At 42.1% G+C, this 19,777-nt stretch overlaps 1 protein-coding gene across 3 annotated transcripts in view; it reads right to left on the reverse strand.

Annotated features, from left to right (window-relative positions):
* EPB41L4B (erythrocyte membrane protein band 4.1 like 4B) overlaps window positions 1-19,777 on the reverse strand; it is a 168,554-nt gene that overhangs the window by 61,178 nt on the left and 87,599 nt on the right. For 2 of the 3 annotated variants that reach the window (XM_038163991.1, XM_038163969.1), the window contains exons 16-17: window positions 11,244-11,425; window positions 5,726-5,853 (exon numbers count right to left, since the gene is read on the reverse strand). In XM_038163991.1, the coding sequence (XP_038019919.1) occupies window positions 5,726-5,853; window positions 11,244-11,425 (310 nt within the window). The remainder of the gene's footprint in view (window positions 1-5,725; window positions 5,854-11,243; window positions 11,426-19,777) is intronic. The other variant, XM_038163979.1, reaches the window with a different exon arrangement.

Below are 19,777 nucleotides of genomic sequence, written 5' to 3' on the forward strand. Positions count from 1 at the left end.
ATGGAAATAGAACACTGGAGAATTGCATTTAAGTGGAAAAAGTCAAACAAGCTCAGATATATACACATATAAAATTAGAGGCATTTTTTTCTTTTTGTAACTGAAGTCTTACATTTGCTATTTCTCCTCCCAAACATTTACTTTAAATTCAATTATATTTGCTGATACTAGAACTGAAGGCAGATTTGTAGAGTGTTAGATAATGATGACACTGACTTTGGTTTGCAAAGCTAAGTGAATATTAAGTACACATACAGAATATAAAAATACTTGCATGAAACACAGCAATACCACTCCTGTAGATAACATTTCCAAGCTCTGCTTTAAAAGGTTCATGCAATGTTCCACATCAAACTTTGTACCAAGAGCAAGATTCATGATCTTGTGCCTCTGTGAATTTATTGATAGCCTCTTAGACAAACAGCATGTTTAAAACATGTATTTGACTGGAGATAACTGAAGAATAGAATGAATATTTCCTATAGGAATGCAGGTCTACTTTTGTCACTAGTCATCACTACTAGTGGGAGGCAAAATTTTAACAAAGACAACACAAATATATAGGTTCTGAGAGCACAATAGCTAACTGAGGTTTCCTGGGACTCAACTACATCTGCAAATGTGCATGAAAATCTACAGACTCTTTTGCTCCTTTTTCACCAGAAAATTTATTGCTTTTAACCATGTGACAGCTAACACCAATTATGAACAGATACCATAATGACAAGACCTGTACAGTTATGTATTATTCTTATTTGAGCTAAAGTTTACAAGCAGAAACTGCATCTTCTTTATCAGAAAAAAAGTACAATTGAAAAAACAAACAAACAAACCCCTCATTAAGCTGTCAGACACAGAATATTTTCCTCAGGTTAGCTATTACTTGGTGTAATGAAAAATATAACTCCCAATAAATCTTGTTATGCTTATATCCTTGGAGTAAACCTCTTTAATTCCCGGTATAAAATTTATTTTATAAAATGCTATTGCTCAATGTTATTAAATCCTACTTCTGTCACTGCTAGCTTCATGACAGTCTTAGAGGACCATGGCAGCCTCTTTTCCTGGATATACCCTCTAATCCACACAGAAGAGTCTGAGGTACATCAAAAAGGTGGGTTTCGTTTTGTGAGTTTTCTTAAGCAACAAATATTTTTTGAAACCCCAGTGGCTTTGGACATTGCTATCTAGCAGGAAGCAGGTAGTTCCACAAATTTTTGCAGGTGGTGTCATTTGGAAGCAGAAAATCTGTGTAACAGAGCAGTCCTATAATATACTTTTGCCCTGCTAGCAAAAGGCCATAAGTTCTGAGCAGAGTTTGCAAAGATGTTAAGGCTGATTTGGCTAGCTCTGTCTGAACCTTTCTCAATCTGCCTGCAGCTTTGTTCTACTAAGTTTAGCTGTAGCAGCAATAATTTTATATAAAAAACACTAGTATTCTTTGTAGAATAAGGTATTTATGACTCTAACACAAACATGTAGTTTAAAGCAATGTAGGGCTGATATGAAAGCAGGGGCTTTGAGAAGGGAAGACACAGGACATGGTCTAGAAGAGCACTGATGTGGAGCAGTAGCACAAAGGCCACAGTCTGGCACTGGGGACCCATGGCTGTAAACAACTCACTATTGGCCAGTTAAAGTGCAGACCTGAACCTGGACAAAATTTGGTTTAGGGGTAATAAAGACAATGAAGACATAATATATAGCATATATATGTAAAAGCCACCACGTGCAGTGAATTTGGATGTAATGCAAAGATGTAGACGAGTGAAGAAAGAGCAAGATCTAAAAGCTTATTTGAAAACATACAAAAGGACCCAAAGTATGTTGTAGAGTGAGGAGCAATAAGAAAACATGAACATGACTGGATAGAACATTGGAACAGGCTGCCCAGGGAGGTGTTTGAGTCACCATCTCTGGAGGTATTTAAAAGATGTGTAGATGTGCCACTGATGGACATGGTTTAGTGTTGGACTCGGCATTGCTGGCTTAACAGTTGGACACAATAGTCTGAAAGGTCTTTTCCAATCTAAATGGTTCCATGATTCTATGACCATCATAATTCCCCCTCTGACCCTACCAAAATGAAATCACCAAGCTAAGGACCCTCAGGTGTAGGGAAAGGGTGAGCATAACACCAGAAAAAGAGGTAGAAACAATTTGAAATGTATTATTATTCTTAATTTTTATGCAATAGTTACAACTGGGCTAATAATTACTAAACTCCTGAGACTTCAGAAATGCTAACAATACATTCTTGGCTTTATATCATAAACACATACACACACAAAGCTAACGGGGGATGGAAGAACATATTTTTCTAATGAAAGGATTCCAAGAAGAAAATCAGAAATATATTCACAGCTACAACTCTTAGGATTGGCTGTCTTGGAGATTAAGGAGTTTGCTAGCACCAAAGGGCATTGAAATACAAGTTGAAAACAGACGTTCATCATTCAGTAGGTGGACAGACACGTACACCATACCAAACAGCCCTGGAAAAGAGGCTGGACACATCCATTCATCATTCCCATGAGACAAAGTTTGCTGTAGCAGACAATCAAATTAATTAACTGCAAAATCTAATTTACCCAATTTCTTGCTAATTCTCCTATGGGTCGATTATCGAGCCTGACAAATTCCAGCCTGAAAGCACTGCGCTTGAAAAAAATAACAATTAGCAACAAGAAGGGAGGGAGTGAAAACTGGGACTCCACAACAGATGTGAAATCATTCCTTTTTTTTTTTTAATCAGAAATAGAGTAAATGAAACAGCTTTGTAACAGCTTCAGTGGTTTTATTTAAGCATAATATTTTGAAGGATGCAAGAGTAGGTCATAAAAGCTCTTAGTAGACCAGAAATCAATGGAGTGGTGCAGGAGAGGAGTTAACACTTCATTTTTTTGCCAGAAACTAGACATGTTGAACACTCATTGAAATCTGTTTGCTGCAGGACTGAGTAGCTAGCTAACTACCATAACCAAAGGAACTCTGAAGGCCCCACTCTCAGTTAAAAATTCTTGTCACATTTTGGGGTTGTTCAATCTGGTCTAACCTGCCTTGTTACCTTTCTGCTGGCCAGTGCTCTATGGCATTTCAGCCTAGAGTTAGCCCAATATTTGCAGCATGTCTCTTTCACTGGAGAAGTCATCTGCTGAGGCAACTCCAGGCTCTGCTCAGAGCTCAGAGACCTGTGGTTTGTTTGTTTTAGCTTTGTGAGCTCTGTATACACGTTTCACCAGAATCTAGGTCAGACAATGGTGCTTGAAGAAGAAACCACAAAAGAAAGGCCAAAAGAACTTCAGAATGATTTGTTGGTCACAACCCATAGCCTGTAATGTAGGGCTGGATCACTGAAATGTTTTCCAGTGGTGACTCTGGGCCAGTTTCAAGAGTATGCACAATTTTCAGATTGCTAAAACCAGTAATTTTAATAAAATTTGAAGGGCTGGCCTCCTTTGCATTCACATGGTAGCTGCTGTTCATGGGAATGCTGCCCAGCTCTTAAACCCAAACCCTCTATGACTGCCAGGGGAGGGTTTTCATTAGACAGCCCATGTCTCTAGCCTTGCCTTTTGCTGAGCTTCTGCCAGAAACAGAAGCATTTAGCAGCTCTTGGTGCTCATTACAAGACTTTTTCATCAGCTAAACTTTGACTGATGGCAGACTCATCACAGCAGACACAGGCTGCATTTACTGTGCAGCTGCCTTTATTGTGAAGCTCTGACTTGTTATGATACTAGGTTGTGCTAATTAGTCCTTAAATAAATAATCCATCTGACTGTGGACAAGATTCTAGAGCTATCAGGACAAGCCAAAGAAAACCTTTAATTATAAAAGAGCTGAGTCCTCTCTCCACAGACCTGCAGTGAATATGAATGAGCAAGAGGATCAGAGATCAGGCAGCAGTTGCAGGTACAATATTTGGATTACTTGCACAGTGTGGTGGGATACAGGACCAAAGTGTTTTAAGCTTTCAGTTTAAGAAAGCAGACAGACCCTAAATCTACTCATTTTGAAATCACAGGGGTACCATTAGGATCACATCTTTGAACCTTTTGTGCAGCACAGGTCAGATTGGTTTACCCAATTGTGAGCTGTGGTCAATGTGCAGGGAGTCCTCTCACATCTTCACTTTGGCCCTTTGAATATGCCAAACTCAGTTCTCAGTGAGCTCAATAGTGTAGGACAGTCCTTCAAAGCATGTTTTGGATGTTGCACGTGAGTGAATGTTCTCTGCTGGCGTTCAGATAGAGTTTCAGTAATCACATCTGAACTACACAAGTCCTCTCACAAGACCTGGGTATTCACTGGATGAGTCTGTGATGGAGAATTTTCCTTTGGCAAACTATGTCAGTGCTTAACAAGTTTTGCCTATAAAAAGCTGGACTTATTACCAGTTGAGAATATTTCTAGAAGATGAACTTGAGAAATGCACATAGGAATGAAAGGTGACTACTTTCCCATTTCATCCCAGTTTGTTGACTTTATGATTTATCTTTTTAATTCCCACTTGAGCTAGACAAAATTAGAACTCCTCACAGGCGAAAACCAAATAGATTTGGGAGTTAAGGTCTAAAATATTCCACCTTCCTCTGTTCATTGAGAAATCTCCAAAAATCATGACACAGGTCATTACCTCATGACTACATTAATAAGGCATAAGGACTACACCACAATCCTATGACAAACACTGAACATGGTTCAAGGAAGTCTTAATGATACTAAATCCCCTCCATTATAGAATAAAATCAATTAACTGTAATGTTGAAAAAAAATCCAGTATTTAATTTTCTCACTAGAAACACCTGGCTCACTGATTTTTAGCCTTGACTTCCATCTCCTGGAATCTCTCATCCAGAGAAGAGAAAGATTCTGCTATATAGATATACAGTCCCTTCATGCTTGTGTTTTTGGTACACTTGGTCATGTTCCCTTGGATTTTAATTTCCCTAATATTTTTTGAAGCAGTATCGATAACAAAAGGCTGTTTGCAAAACCAAGGTAAAATAATTTAGTTGAGTTCTTCCTCGAGCTGACAAAAAACTTTCAAAACACTACTTTTCTTTGAAAAGGTCTGTGCAGAGTCACTGGGGGCCCAGACCCACCTCTTTTTAAGACAGTGGTAATGTTCTCATTGACTTCACAGGGTCTAGCTCAGGACCTGTGTGGTTGCAAACCAGAGATCCTGGTCCAGATTCACATCAAGGGATTCCAGTTCAGGCACAATAGATTTATCCTCGCATGGATACGAGGAGCCACTGACTTGCTGATCTCTGGCAGAAACAGCAGGACATGGCTGTTTGACCACCCCTGCAAAAACTGTCTCATAAAACACCCACTAACATCAGATGCCAGGGGGAGTTTATGGCATAACACGGACTCCTCATGTAGAAAAACAAGATTTTTTTTATCACTTAAAGTGTTGTTATTTTTTTACAGCTCTGGGCTGCCTATATGACTAACTCTTCACAACTAAACTAAAACTATAGCATAACATTGTTGCAGCAGCTTCTGAAATTTTAAAAGGCAAAGCTGACTGAAATGCTAAATCTAAAAACCAAATCCCAGTCCCATAAGAAGATGGTGAGAGGTGATTAAAAAGCAAGGCAGTTGAAGATGAATGTTGATTTGAATTGGAGGTGAAAAAGCAGCAGCTTTTGAATATGAAGTGACAAAGGTGCTCTGGCATGTATATGTAAAAGTATATATGTATATGCTATACCTTGTTCATGCTGACGTGCAGGGCTGGCCATGGTCCAACTACCTTCACACTCTCCGTTTCTATTTTCTTCAGATGAGGAGTTTCATCATAAAGAAGGGGAAGTCCTGAGCTCAGCTCTAAAAGGATGCCCAAAAGAAAGAAAGAAAAAGATACAGTCTGAAGGGAGGCTACGGAAAAACTTCAGAGCAAGACACTTAACTGCATTTGAAGAGACGGCGGTTGGCAAAGCATCTTCTCTGTGAGACCCTCTTAAATGTTTCATAATTATGCCTGTTGGGTCATTTTGCCTTTTTCTATTTAGCAAACAATTCCTCCCCCTCCTCTTTCTCACCCATCCTTCCATTTCAGCAGAGCTTTTGCCAGCTTTGGGCTAGATATTTCTCTCTCCTTACCTCCCCACCGGCTCTACCCCCCCTATATTCTAAAACTTACTTGACACCAGAGGGATTATTTATGCAGCCAAGGTGCCACTCTCAAAACATGTGATGTGTAAAGAGATCAGAGTATAGCTTTTGGCTTCTCTCAGACATCTTTATTTATATGCCAGCCTCTTTAAGACTGTTGTGAGGAATTTGCTGTCAACAGAGATTTTGAGCAAGCCACTGACACAGAAAGACAAGGAAAAAATACTTTTTTCAGACAGCCCTAAAAGGTCTCTGTCATCATCTTGGGGATGCTGTGGCATATATATATATATATATATATATATATATATATATATATATATATATATATATATATATATTTGCAATTACTCTGAGAAAAATAAATTTCATCATGTGATGATTTAAGGAATCTCTGTGTCCTCCCATATTTCTTCTTGCCACGGATTCTAGATAAGAACAATTGGGAACAATCCAGTTCTGCGGAGTCGGATTCAAAGCCTACTGAAATCAATAAAAACCTTGCACTGACTGCAGTTTGGTTTGGATCAGGTTCTTAAGCTGTCCTAAGAATATTAAATATTACTCACTCAAGATCTAATTCTACAGCTGTTTAAATATGCATTAAGGGCTTTGCTGACTAGAGACAAATTGCTAAAACCAGCTTAGAGGGATATAAGGAAAAAAGCTGTTTTTTGGCGTTAGTGAAACATTATCAGACCCTGAGGTAATAATGTCCTAGAAAGGGTTACAATATCAGCATTGACCTCCTCTTGGTGGTCTTTCATCACAAGTTAGTGCTGCCAGAGTTCAGCATTTCTCACATCACAGCTGCTTCTGTGCATATGAGTCTGTGAAACTGCCTGATACCCTGGGAATAAATTACCACAGCCATAAAATCAGACATGATGATGGGCAGTTTTTTTTAAGAAACAAAATCATTCTAATTTCCTCTTAAGAAATAAAATAAAGGGGAGAAAGTGCCTTATTTAAATTATTCATGTTTGCTATTATTTAAAACTGATTTTTAAGCTGGGGTGTTTTTTTTGGTTGTTTAAAAGGAGAGCTCTGGAAGACAAGCAGGCCAGTTTAGCCTTTTAACCCAACCTCAAAAACAAACAAAAGAAAAAGCAAAAAAAAAAAAAAAAAAAGAATTCTTACAAAAGGCATAAATTTCCTGAGTCACCATTAAGTCTTGGCAAACCCAGGCTTTCATTCCAAGAAAGGATCTGGCAGCTCCATGGTTTTTCAAAGCACTGTTTTCAGCTTGAAATTCAGTCTGTGTTAGACCATTCTCTGCTCAGGGTTATGCAAGGTCTTTTGTAGCGAGCTGCTCAGGAATAAAGGATGCCTTTTTTTTGAAGTGATAACCTGCAAGCTCAGCCCAGAGTTCAAGAGGCAACCTGGGTCCCCTCTTCCCATTCCTCATTTTCTGTCATAAAAATTCTGTGAGCTGCACTGCATATGTGTTGGCATCTGCTCCCAGTGATAGCCCCAGCTGCTGCCGGTGAATCTGCTCATGTGCACCTGATAATCCATGCACAACCTTGCCATGCCAATTAGGCTCAGCAAGCAGCTCACCCTCTCTTCCCTGTAAGGCCAACTGCTGTTGCATAGAGTGGGACTGGGGTTCTGGGATATGCTGGGGGAAGATGTGCTGCACCACAGGATGTGATCTATGTACGTTAGCTTTGAGGTGAAGAGTAGCATTGCGAGTACAAGAATCAGGCTGAATGCAGGAAAACAACATCTTCTGCTGAGCTGCCTTCATAAACACACATGTCAGATTTGTTTCACTGGATTTCACTTCGTCCAGTAATTGAAGTAGACAAATTACTTGGAATGTGAAAAATCAGGCAGGTCTGGCCTGGGTTTGTTTTCCGTTTGTTTCTGTAACGAAGTCCTGTGCTGTGTGTTTGCTGGGAAACATGCACTAATATTTAAAGGAACCCTGGCTGGGTGCATTGTTGTTTCCCTCTCTCCTGCCTATGTCCCACTAATTGCAGTGGAATTTTTGAATTTCTCAGAATAGATGTAAGTGGAAGAAAGGCAGATGCTTTCTCCCTCTCAGCCTGATGGTAGGTACAAATCAGTGGGTCACTCCATGTTCCACTTCAGATGAATTCAAAACCATCTCAGAGCTCAGTGATGAGTCCAGTCCATAGCAACTGGAACAAGTCACAAAACACCTGTGGTCCCATGGAAAAGCACAAGGTAGGTTAAGTGCTGGTGTCAACTCTGTCAGCCTTATGGGGAAGTTTCTGCTAGGACAGCATATTTGCCCTGTGAGATCTTTTTGCTCTTCAGGCATTTCCACTTAAGATATTTTGGTCACAAGCATCCTCTTTCCTGAGAGCATCCATTTTAGTGACCACTTACTTCCTAGAAACACTTTCCAGCACTGGCCTTTCCACACAGCCTGGAGCCAGACATCAGTCCCCCATGTCCTCATGTTCCTGAGGCAGACTGCTGATAGTGTTTCCTCTCTGCCTGATTTTTTCTTGGCCCACATACTGTGCCATGTCCTCCATAAACGGCCAGTGGCCAGCATGCTCCTAACCATTTCAGTACATGCACTGTGAACCTTTCCCACAGGCTCACTACAAGAGTTTTCTCAGCTGAAATAGCCTGAGCAGCATTTTAATGAAACCATTAAAAACAAACCAACCCTAGTCCCCTGATCACTAACCTTGAAAAGGCACTTAAACCCATCACCCCAAGCTGCAAACGAGTAAGTCGGATTCTGTTTTAAGGGAAGTGCTCCTACCCAGACTGCCACTGCTCTCACAGCATGAACATGCCAGATATAACCATGGACTCCCCATTTCTCAAGGGAAATCAGCTTTGCACCTCCAGCATAATGGAGAGGTGCCACAGAGGATCAGCAATGGGTTGCAGTGGGGCAGCACGGCAGCATTAAGACGCCCAGCGCACGGCATGCACAGCTGCTTAAACAGCTCAGCTGGGAGCAGTCAGCACAGCTGCACCACAGCCTTCCCTTGGAGGTGTCCCATCCATTTCCCCTCCCTTAGACAAACTGAGAATTGGCATTCGGTGCTACTGGCATTGGGCAGGAACCGGCACTGATTCTCCTGCATCAAATAGTTTGTGTGGAGCAGTCTTCAGCAGACAAAGTGAAGAGAAAGGTGAATTTGTCTCCAGCAATAGGTGCCACACACGCCTTGGCTTCTGAAGTCCCCTTCAGAGCATGGCAGCTGCCAGACAGGCCAGGGACGCTGCTCCCCACCACCAGGGCCAGTTTGGAAGAGAAGGCCCACTGTCCCCATGTCTGGGGGAGGACATGGAGCCTCCCGGGCCCCAGTTTCATCTCACAGGTAACGCTCACTGGGCACAAAGAGAACTTCTCCTGATGTTTGCCCTTGTGCTCTTCTAGGCTTTTCCTAAGGTTGTTCCTGCAATAAGGAGAAGCAGGAGAGCTGTGTGACCTGAGAAGAGACGGAGTGCTGGAGTAAACACCCTGTGCTGTGTGGTTCTTGCTGTTTCTTTAATTCCCTCCTGTCCCGCAGGTGGGCCCACGGCAGGGCGGTGGGGAGCTGGAGACCAGCAGCACTGCAGGGACTGAAGCGGGGGCACCGGGAGGGGAGTCTGACACGGTTGTGGGCTGGATGGGAGCCCCGAGGAGGGGGCCGGGGGAAGCAGGGCCGGGAGGGCCTTCTGGGTCGGGACACTCAGCAGCAGCATAGCTGGAGCTGAATGAATTTCCTGGCATGCTTCAGCTCTAATTTGGGAAAGGAAAATATGGGCTGGCACACCCCCCAGAAAGGTCACCGCCTCCCACGGTGCCAGGCTGATAGCCGGGAGAGGTTTTCCAGCACAGCCTCGCCAGCATCCCCCCCATCACCTGGGCCCCGGCCCGGCATGCGGGGCGGCCCTGGGAGCGCCGGGCCCGGGCCCAGCCCGCGCAGGGCCGGAGCGGCCCCACACCAGCACAGCCCGCACTCCCTCCCCTCCTGAGGGGTGCCGGTGCTGCAGAGCAGGGCCGAGATGCAAACACCTCAAAACTACCTGGGGGGCACTTTCTGGGGGACCAAAAAAAAAAAGAAGTTTCTGATCTTCTGAAACAGAGTCTGATTAAAGTGCCGGTCCAGATGGATGGCTGTCCAATACGGCTGAGGTGAGACGGCTTACAGTCAGGGTCACCCAGTACAGTCCAAGACCCTGGTTTCAGGAATTTGAAAATTATCAGATTAACTGTCCAGGGTGAAAGATTCCATAATGGATAGCTATCTCAGGGTCATTTACAGTTATGAAGGCAAAAACTGGGCAAGGGACGAACTCATCTTTTCCTAGAGACAAGGAATATAATAGATCATATTTTGTTTTGCCCATCATCTAACACTCTTACACAGCTTCAGCATCTGACACACTGCAGAGTGCAGAGATTGTAAATCTGGAGAGCAATGCTCAATTGGGCATGGTTCTCTTCCAGTTCCTGAGTAAAATATTTGGCCAAGCTCTGTACCCTTAAAAATGCCTGTTCATGTTCAGCAGGAGAGACTTCCACCCAAACTCCCCAATACTGCATCAGGAATGAATAGGCTCCTCTCCTCGTTGCTTTCTACAAGCCAAGAATTTCTCCACTAAGGAAGCAAGAATATTCCAATCTTGATTGCTAAAGCTTGCAATTATTCCGATTACCCAAACTAAGAGCAAGATGCTGTATGTCTGGGGCTCCAAAATTTCTGCTGCCTGTGCCCAGACATGAAAACAAGATCCCAACAATGAGGGCTGAGGGCCAGCTGGACAGATCAGCAAAAGACAATAGGAGATGAGGGTAGGTTTGTGAAACTATACAAACAAATAGTAACAATGAAAAAGGAGCCTGTGCCAAAAAGTGGTTAGAGAGTCAGTATCTGTGACTAATGGGGAATTTGTTCAGCTATGGAACACCCACCTAACACCAAATCCCACAACCCTGTAGCAAACCAAGGAAAATGCAAATCTTGTCTCATTTGCACATGCTACAAAGCTAGCAAATAATAACAGGAAGCACATTCTTCAAGGAGGAAAACTGAAATGCATAGTGTTTTCCTTTGCTTTCCTTCGCCTCCTTGCCCGAGACAAACCTGAAAGCAGCACGGTCACTGAAATAACAATCTCTGTAGTGGACTTACTGGTTGGATTTGGAACTGCAGAAACAATGTCCTTGCTTTCAGGAGCAAGGGCACCATAATTGGTGTGGTGGTGGTGATGCCGATGGTGGTGGTGGTGCCTTGCAGCCATTTTTGTGGTGTATGGAGTTCCACCATTCTCCTCAATGTTGAACGGATGCAGATCGCTGTTGTTCAACGGATAGCTACAAAATAAATCCAGTTCAAATTAGAGCAGTAAACAGTAGCACCAAGTGTACTTTTGGAGAGACAGAGTGAAAACTTTCTTGGGAAAAAATGCACAGCGTTTTTGTAAATAAAATATTTTTTTAATCCCAAATCTTTACAGTTTTCTATCTCCACAAGATTTACGTGATGAGAAAAAAGGATGCCTCTGCTTGGTTGTATGACTTTAAGATCAGAACTATTTTTGATTTTACACAGTACATAATCTCTGCTGGAATCTTTCCTGGGATAGGAAAGTCATCAAGCAGAAAACAATAACTCCTTTAAAGTGAAATTGTCCGAAGAGCAGACCAAGGAACAGACTCAGAGTAAAACTACATTCCTGAGAATGTTCACATCTCTAAATTTATGATGCAAAATAGCTATATAAAAAAAAATGCTGACGTAGGGAAAAAATTGGGAAATAAAACATTTTACAGATAACAACATACAAAATAGCACTTGGTCAAAAAGGAATTGTACCAGGGCTGGTATAACTAGTTTGGGTCTTGGTGGGGGGTTTTTGCATGTGTTTAGTTGGGAGACCAACTATCATCAATCTGCAATAGCTGGCAAACGGGGACACATTGACATTTTAAGTCATCATCTCTAACTGAGAGGTGACAAATTACACTGCTGCTTTTCTTCATTAGCTTTAACTGATACTGTTTTAGTTTATTGTTTGAAATTACGATGGATTTCTAGAAGTGATATTTTCTCTCCATTCCAGCAACCAAAAAAGATTGAGATAATTCTACATAGATATTGCAAACTACTTGAATGTGCTTTTCTCAGAGGAGTGCTTAAAATTTTTATAGGGTTTTAACTTATTCTATAGTAGTGCATTAGACAGTAGTTGCAGCAAATCAATCCATTTCAACAAAAGATTAATCCCCTGCCTATTTGAAATATGCTAAAGAAATTATATCTTCAGCTGCATGGGTTTTCAGTTTGCTTTTATTAATAACAGCAGCCAAAAACCTGACAACATGAAATGAAGGCAAACCGAATAATTAAAGGAACAATGAATAAATTATACCTAAGATACTTGCTACACATGTTTTCTGCAGATTACTTAGTGATTCAAAGCAAAATTACCCAGTCATCTGTAAATAAACACATCTGTATAATTTCCAAAGTTCTACTGAAACACGCAGCTTGGTACATCATTATTAAGCACTGTCTTCTTAGTAACTACTTCAGACAACATGAGGTTTCTGACAGGGTACTAATTGAATAATACTTTTATGCTGGTTACTTTTTGAAAGCAGGAGGCTGGGAGGGGAATGTTGTGTATATTAATCTTCCCGGCATGAAGCAACCACTGCCAATAAAGGCACTTCTGATGGCTTTTTTGCCTTAAGGAAACAATAGAAATAGGTGTCTGATCCACAGGGGACAGCTTTTGCGAGCTCAAATAATGCAGGACTGGTCTGTCTTTTCAAACTGCACTATATCTTTACTGCTATAATCAAATCAAGCAAGTGCCTACAGCAGGAAAATGGTACAGGCTAATGAGATTGCACACTAATTGTAGCAGCTCTCCTGCACTTTCCCTTCAAGGGCCTTGGATTGGCATGACATTTTTTGACTGAGAGGATAGGTGGTTTTGTTCATATGGTTAAAACCCTGCTGGGAAATGAGTTTGGGGCTGGAGCCTCAGCACATCTTTTTTTTTTTTTTCCATCTGATTCAATTTTTTTCAAGACACAAAACCCTATGTGTTGGGAGTTTCATTTCACCCACTGGCAGGCTGGTTTAGCAGATTTTCAATTGGTCTTTTTGAAATCAATCACACCAAATCCTTACACTGACTCCTCATACTACTAGGGTCCCAAGGTATCTTCCATGCTGAAATGAGAAGGAGCTGAGCAACCAAATGAGCCAATTGAATTGACCTCTGACATGAGGGCAATTGGGCAATATGCACCAAAATCTCTAGATGTATTTCTTGACTGTCCAGAGAGGAGAGTAACATGCAAAATGTAAAATGCAGGGAGACGATTACACCAAAGAAGTAAAGAGCTAGCCCAGCAAAGTTGATGTTCAGCTATGCACTGAAATCCTTGAGGACAACAGGTCACAAAGCTCCAGACAGGGTGTCACTGCCCAGGCAGTGCTCTCTGATGTGAAGTTCCACGTTCTAACTGCTGGCCATGTAAAAGCGTGTGGTCGTCTGCACTCTTCCAGGGCTGACAGCAACTGACAGATGGCGAGGCAAACTTATCTCAGGGTCAGCCAGCTCTTGCATGTCTGATGCATGGAGGTTGGGCATTTGCACAGAGACCCTCACTATCAAGGAGTTACTGAACAATCAGAAACAACAGGCCTTGCAGCAGCCCCAGAGCCTGCCAACTAGAAAAGCTGACAGTACCCAAACAAAAATATCATAAGTACTCCAAATCCCTTTTCTGTGTACTCTCTCATGTATATTTTAAGGGAATATTATGTGTCTTACTGTAGTTTCTATAAGGTGACATCATTATTATTATCTCACATCACGTTTTTCACTTTTATGTTCTTCCACTGTCTTAAATATAGAGACTTGACACTTTTCCACTCAATGCATCCTTTTGTCGCTAACTTTGCTTCCTATTGCTTGCTTCTATCTGGCTTACCTGAATAGAAAACATGCTCATGTATCCTTCCCAATCTATTGATATAAATAAATCACTACTTTCAGTGAACCAACTTTTTGACCATATTCTAAAGTGTTCATACTCCTGACCTCCAGGAATTTATACTTGCTCCCCCAACATCAAGTAATGCTCTCAGACTATATGCATTATGTGGACAGGTAGTAGTTTTCATCCTTTCTCTTGCACCTGCTTTCTGACCATCCTAGTATGCCAATATCACACCTTTGCTTTTTAAACATCAATTGGCTGTCCTGCAGGTTTCCTCTTTCTCTGCTGTTATTTACTTGTGTGGCTTTCTCAACAAGCTCTAGCTGTTTCCTATACAGACAGCTCCTGTCCTTCGAGGAAAATGAGGCAGAGCCCTACAGGCAAGTGTGCAAAGGAAGAAACATTTCTTTCTTCTTTGTCCCTCAGTCAGGAAAAAGCACTCCTGAGGATTCAGTTTCTGCAGGCTGAACCTTTGAAAAGGCCACTCAGTGTTCACAAGAAGTTAGTGCTGCCTTAAGCCTCAAATTTACATTAATTACTTCCTTCTGACCAAAAAGGCAGCACATTGAGGAGCAAGGCAAATAACACATGGCAAATAAATTCCTTTTATATTTTAAAATTTTAATTTCTATTACTAGTCCTCTGTATCCTCTGTATCAGTGTGCTCCTCACACTTTACCCGAAAAGCTGGTTTCAGTTGACATTCTTAGATTTCATGTGCTCCAGTCACCTACTGCTTTACCAAACTATATCCCTAGTATAGAATCCACACACACAACAACAGTGTTAAGATGGCATAGGAAAATGGGGAACAAAAAGGTTTTTGAAGGCCTTCAAAACCAAAGTACATGGGCCTGTGTTACCTGAACTGAACCTCCAACACCTTCACTAGCAGAGACTCCATGACCCTCCTGTGCAATCAATATCAGTGTCTCAGCATGTCTATACTTATTCCTTTGTTTATTCTGTCTCCTTTACTGCAATTTAAGCCACTGTTTTATCTCCCATTCATCACAGACACAGTAAGAATGCTATTTCTTGCTACAGAAGCCTGTGTTTTTGAAAATGGCCCTTTTCACCTCCCCTCAGGATCTGTAGAGCTCTGAATTCCTCAGTTGCCCCTCACAGGTCACACATTCCATACAGCTCTGAGACATTTTGCCACCCCTGTCCACCCAGCTGCCCCTTGCTCTGCTTCCAACATGTGGTGATAAGAACTGGACTCCCCATTCCAGCTGAGGCCTTGCAAACATGTTTCAAAGAGGAAGGGTTGCTTCCCATGTCCTACATGATCTACTCCTGTTTATACATTGGAACATGACTTTTTTTATATTGTCTGGAATTGTTGACTCATGTTTAACATGTGATGTTCAAGAATATTAGATTCTTTCCTAATCTGGCCAGGTTTCCAGCCTCATAACCTCAGCTGTGACTCATTACTCCTACCTAACAGCACAAACGTTCCTCCTGAGCTGTGCCCTAATCATTCTGATGTGCTAAGATCAATACCTGATCAGGACTTTTCTCTCATCCATCACAGGCCCGGTATGCAAGGACTTCCATTTTAGTGTAACCCGTGAGTGACAAGGGTTTTTTTAAAAAAACATAACTGCCTATCTGTGCCGTCTTCCCAGCTACCAGCCTCAGTCTCCTGTAGAACATAGCTGTGCAGCCCTGCAGAAACATCTTGCACCTGTGTCCCAGAGCAGGCTTACTCCTGCACCATGCCCATGTCCCTCTTTCCCCACTCTTCCTCTAGCCATCTTTCACCTGTTTGAAGTTACACTTGGAGAGCAAATGGTGGGGCTTTCTTCTCTCCTCTTCATGGGGAGGCTGGAAGGGCAAGAGCAGAAAGCAGGCTTTAACTTTCATGCCTCGTGGATGACTCTAAGAGTTTAGACTTTCCCTACCACAGCTGAACAGTGGTTTAAGAAAATCTCAGGCTTCTAGGTCTGGTTGTGATAAATAACATTCGACAATTACCGCACCCACCTCTATTTGCTTTGAACATTCCTCCTGCACCAAACCACTGCAATTTTCCAGTATTTAAAAATCCTCAAACTTTCCACAAACATCTTCAGAACCACTCTCAGTCCTCCCCCATCTGTAGCTCGGAGCAAGCCTGGTGGTGATTTGCACAGGTTTTGGCAGCAAAAATTCACACTGCCGGCGTTGTACTGAATGTGCTGGGAGATGTATCACCCATCGCCGTATCATTACAATACCTTCTTCAACACCAAAATGGGCTTTAGATGTGCTCCCAAATGGCAGCCAGGGGAAGTGTTGCAGTGCCTGTTAACATATATGTGTATTAATGTGTATGTAATGAAAGCAGCCACTGTGTGTGAAACTTCAGTGTGGCAGCCAGGGGGAGGAGACTTAACAGCTATGCTAAGCCAAACATTTATTTTTGGGTTTAGTATCTCCCTTTACTGGGAGGAAGGAGGGTAGACTCTGGGTTAATTCCCTGTCCATGCTTCAAAAGCAGTTAAAAAAACCCCAACCAAATAAACTACAATGAACTTTAGCTAAAACTTCCTTTAATCATGTTTAGAATCTCACATACCACTTGTTTTGCTAAAGCGTGGCAAGTGGTACAGAGAGAGAAGGAATTTTACACTCTCTGAAAAATGTCCCTGTGGATAGGAAAGAAGAGGAAATGAGGGGATAGGAAGAAGGCAGTACGTGTGGATATCACTTAATGGCCAGGGCTATTGGACTGAAGCAAAAGACTTGATCCAGCATTACATGAGAAGGGAACACAGACCACAGCAGGATGACTGCAATAACAGGAGAGAGGATGAACTTTCATTTTGCAGCCAAGGACTGGGACATATAAAAGTAATGAGTATTCCTAAGTAAAGGAAAACTGGGATCACTAAAACCAAATCTATGTTGTTTTTATCTTCCTGCACTATGTAACCAAGATCTCTTTGCTGGCCAGAACTGGCTTCCTGAGCTGTGTGAAGTGTAACTAAAGCTAACATTGTGGTTACACTTCCATGCTCTGCTCTGACACCAGAATATCACAGCTGGCCCATTTGCTTCCTTCAGGGAAGGCATGGAAAATTGTATGGCAGATTTCTTTCCCTGCTGCCAGGGATGATCCACAGTCCCCATCCAATCCTAGGGACACCTCAGAAAGCAGAGCAGGCAGCCAGCAGCCTTCTTTCCTATAACCTTGAGATTAAAGAGAAAATTATAATAGGGAAAAAATAAATTAATAAATGGTGACGGAAGCCTGCTGTAGGATACAAGATGCTGAACTAAGTTTTGAAGCAAGACTAATCTGGAATTCTTCACCAGAATAAAGCCTGCAGCAAAGCATGTTCTAATAAAATACCAAGGAACAAATCTTGACTCAATAAAGACATTGTCCTCATAGATTTCACCTTATCTGCATAAAGATCATTAAAAAAACACTGTCTTGCAAAACTGTCATGCAAAATATGCCCACTGGGGAACTAAGCATGCTTTTCTTCATTTACAAATGCTTTTAATTAACACTAACAATAGCTAATGATACTTAATCACCTGTCAAAAAAAATTCATTGTCCCAGATGTCCTTGTAGATGAGAAAACTCTGAAAAGCAGGCATAAAATTTTCTAAGACCAACAAGATCCTCCCTCAAGTCTGCTGCCTTCCCCTTTCAGACAGAGGCAAAGGCAAATTTCCGTCCTTAGGAAATAAAACAACTTGGGGTGGCTAATCCAAGCAAGTTAGCTCAGGTTAAAACAGGAGCAAAGCCAAGCAAGGAGCTGTGGCCTCTGAGCAAGCTGATCTCAGATTGCTAGCCATGGTGCAGCTTTTCCCACCACTTAACTCATTAAATAACTCAGGTCCTGTGAACTAAGCACATCCCTGTCTCATCTCCACTGTGCTCAGTATCACACTGCTGCCAAAGGATGCAGAGAGAAGCAGGCACAGGCCTGAGGCTCAGCTAAGAGAGGAGAACACGAGAAATCACAGGATGCGACAGAAGTTGCTGGACATTTAAGATTAGGGCAGAAGCAGCTAAAAATGCTATAGAGCATCCCCAGAAGGATTGCTGGAATTCACAGCTACTTATGGTAGGGACACAGGAGCAATGGCCAAACATCACAGAGCTCTGAAGGGGGAGTATCAGGGTCTCTTGGGTGAGAAAAACCATGCAAGGCCAGCACTGGCTAAGAAACTTTATCAGTAACTCTGTGTAAGGTCGAAACTGCCGTGGAAGCCTTGGGACATTTGAGTATGGATTCAGCAAAACCAGAAGCAATGCAAGGAAAAAGCAGGGGCACCTGCAAGGATACAAGAGAAAGGAAAGAGGTGAATTCATGTGCAGGATGAATTTCATTCAGGATTCACGTGAGAAAAGTGACCAGCCCCATGTAAGCAAGCTGCTGGTCAGTCAGCTTGGCTGGTCAAGCTCTGATCACCACAGTCCAGGGCATCTTCTCCACTGTGGTCCTATTTTCTGTTTGCATCATGGATGGACTGCTGCCCCACATTTGTGAGCTGCTGTTTGTTCATGCAGGCGCTGCTCAAGGTACTGCCCTTCTCCTCCTCTGCTCCTCGGCAAGGCTGGCTGAGTGGGTGCTCAGTGAGCATTTACATCTCTGGAATGAATGCTCAGCATCTCATCCTGGGCTGTGAAGCCAGGAACTACAGCAGCCTTGCATCTGGTAGATTAGAAAGGTGTAATCCCTTTAGCCTTGAAGCCAATCCACTGTATTTATCTTCCCTTAACAATATGCTCACATCTTACAAAATCTCCTTTCTGTCTCCATCCTTACTAAGCTGAAATTCCTTGGGAAAAAAACTTGTTTTAAAAGAAATTAACCAAATGGTGTAATTTTCATGCTTCTAAATTATTCTGATTGTGAATTCTGCTAATCCTTTACAAAAAATACACTGTCTTGTGAATTTTCAGTAATTTGCCATAACTTTAAAGTCCAGTGTGAACACAACTGACTCCACTGCCACACAAATGACTTCTTTTTAGGTTATAGATTTTTGCCCTTTTGAAAACACAGTATTAACAAGTAAAAGTAGTACAGAATCAATCACCCAGCACAGCAAGACCTCTCTTAATTACATGCTTGCAAACTCTGCCCTATCTCTGGGCAGGTTCTCACTTCAATACTTGGGCAACTCATCTGACTTACAGCAGGAAACTGTTCATTTTACCTTTAAAGCCATTTTTGCAGGTTTTTTCTTTTTCTTTTTAAGTCAGAAAATGAGAATGAGACACAAACATTAAATGCAACCATTGAAACTAAAAATGAGTAATAACAAACAAAGGCCTCCTGGGCTCGAAATTTTGATACAGAAGCAGCATCCAATTTTACATTCAAGTTCCTTGAAGTTTGCTTCAAATCAGCATTGCTACTGATTCAGAAAGCCCCAGGTACTGAAGACGCAGATACTGAAATCACAAAGCTCCCTTGCTGCTTTCATTCCTCTTCACCGTTCTCAGAGTTTCTAGCAGAATCCATTGCTTTTCATTTTCTAGTTCCTTTCTTTTGCACATAACGCTGTAAAACTCTGCTTCTCTTAAACCCTCTACTTGAGCTTTTTGTTTGCCTGACCCATTTTTTTCCTGAGCTCTTCCTTCATGTTTGACTCCTATATTCCTACTGATGAGAAAGACTCGGCTCAGAGGTACCATAATGCTGGCTCTGCTGCTTGCCAGCAAGGCCTTCATATTCAGGGCCTTGGCCCCT

This window comes from Motacilla alba, chromosome 2 (genome assembly GCF_015832195.1).
Source record: "Motacilla alba alba isolate MOTALB_02 chromosome 2, Motacilla_alba_V1.0_pri, whole genome shotgun sequence".
Classification (NCBI taxonomy): domain Eukaryota; kingdom Metazoa; phylum Chordata; class Aves; order Passeriformes; family Motacillidae; genus Motacilla; species Motacilla alba.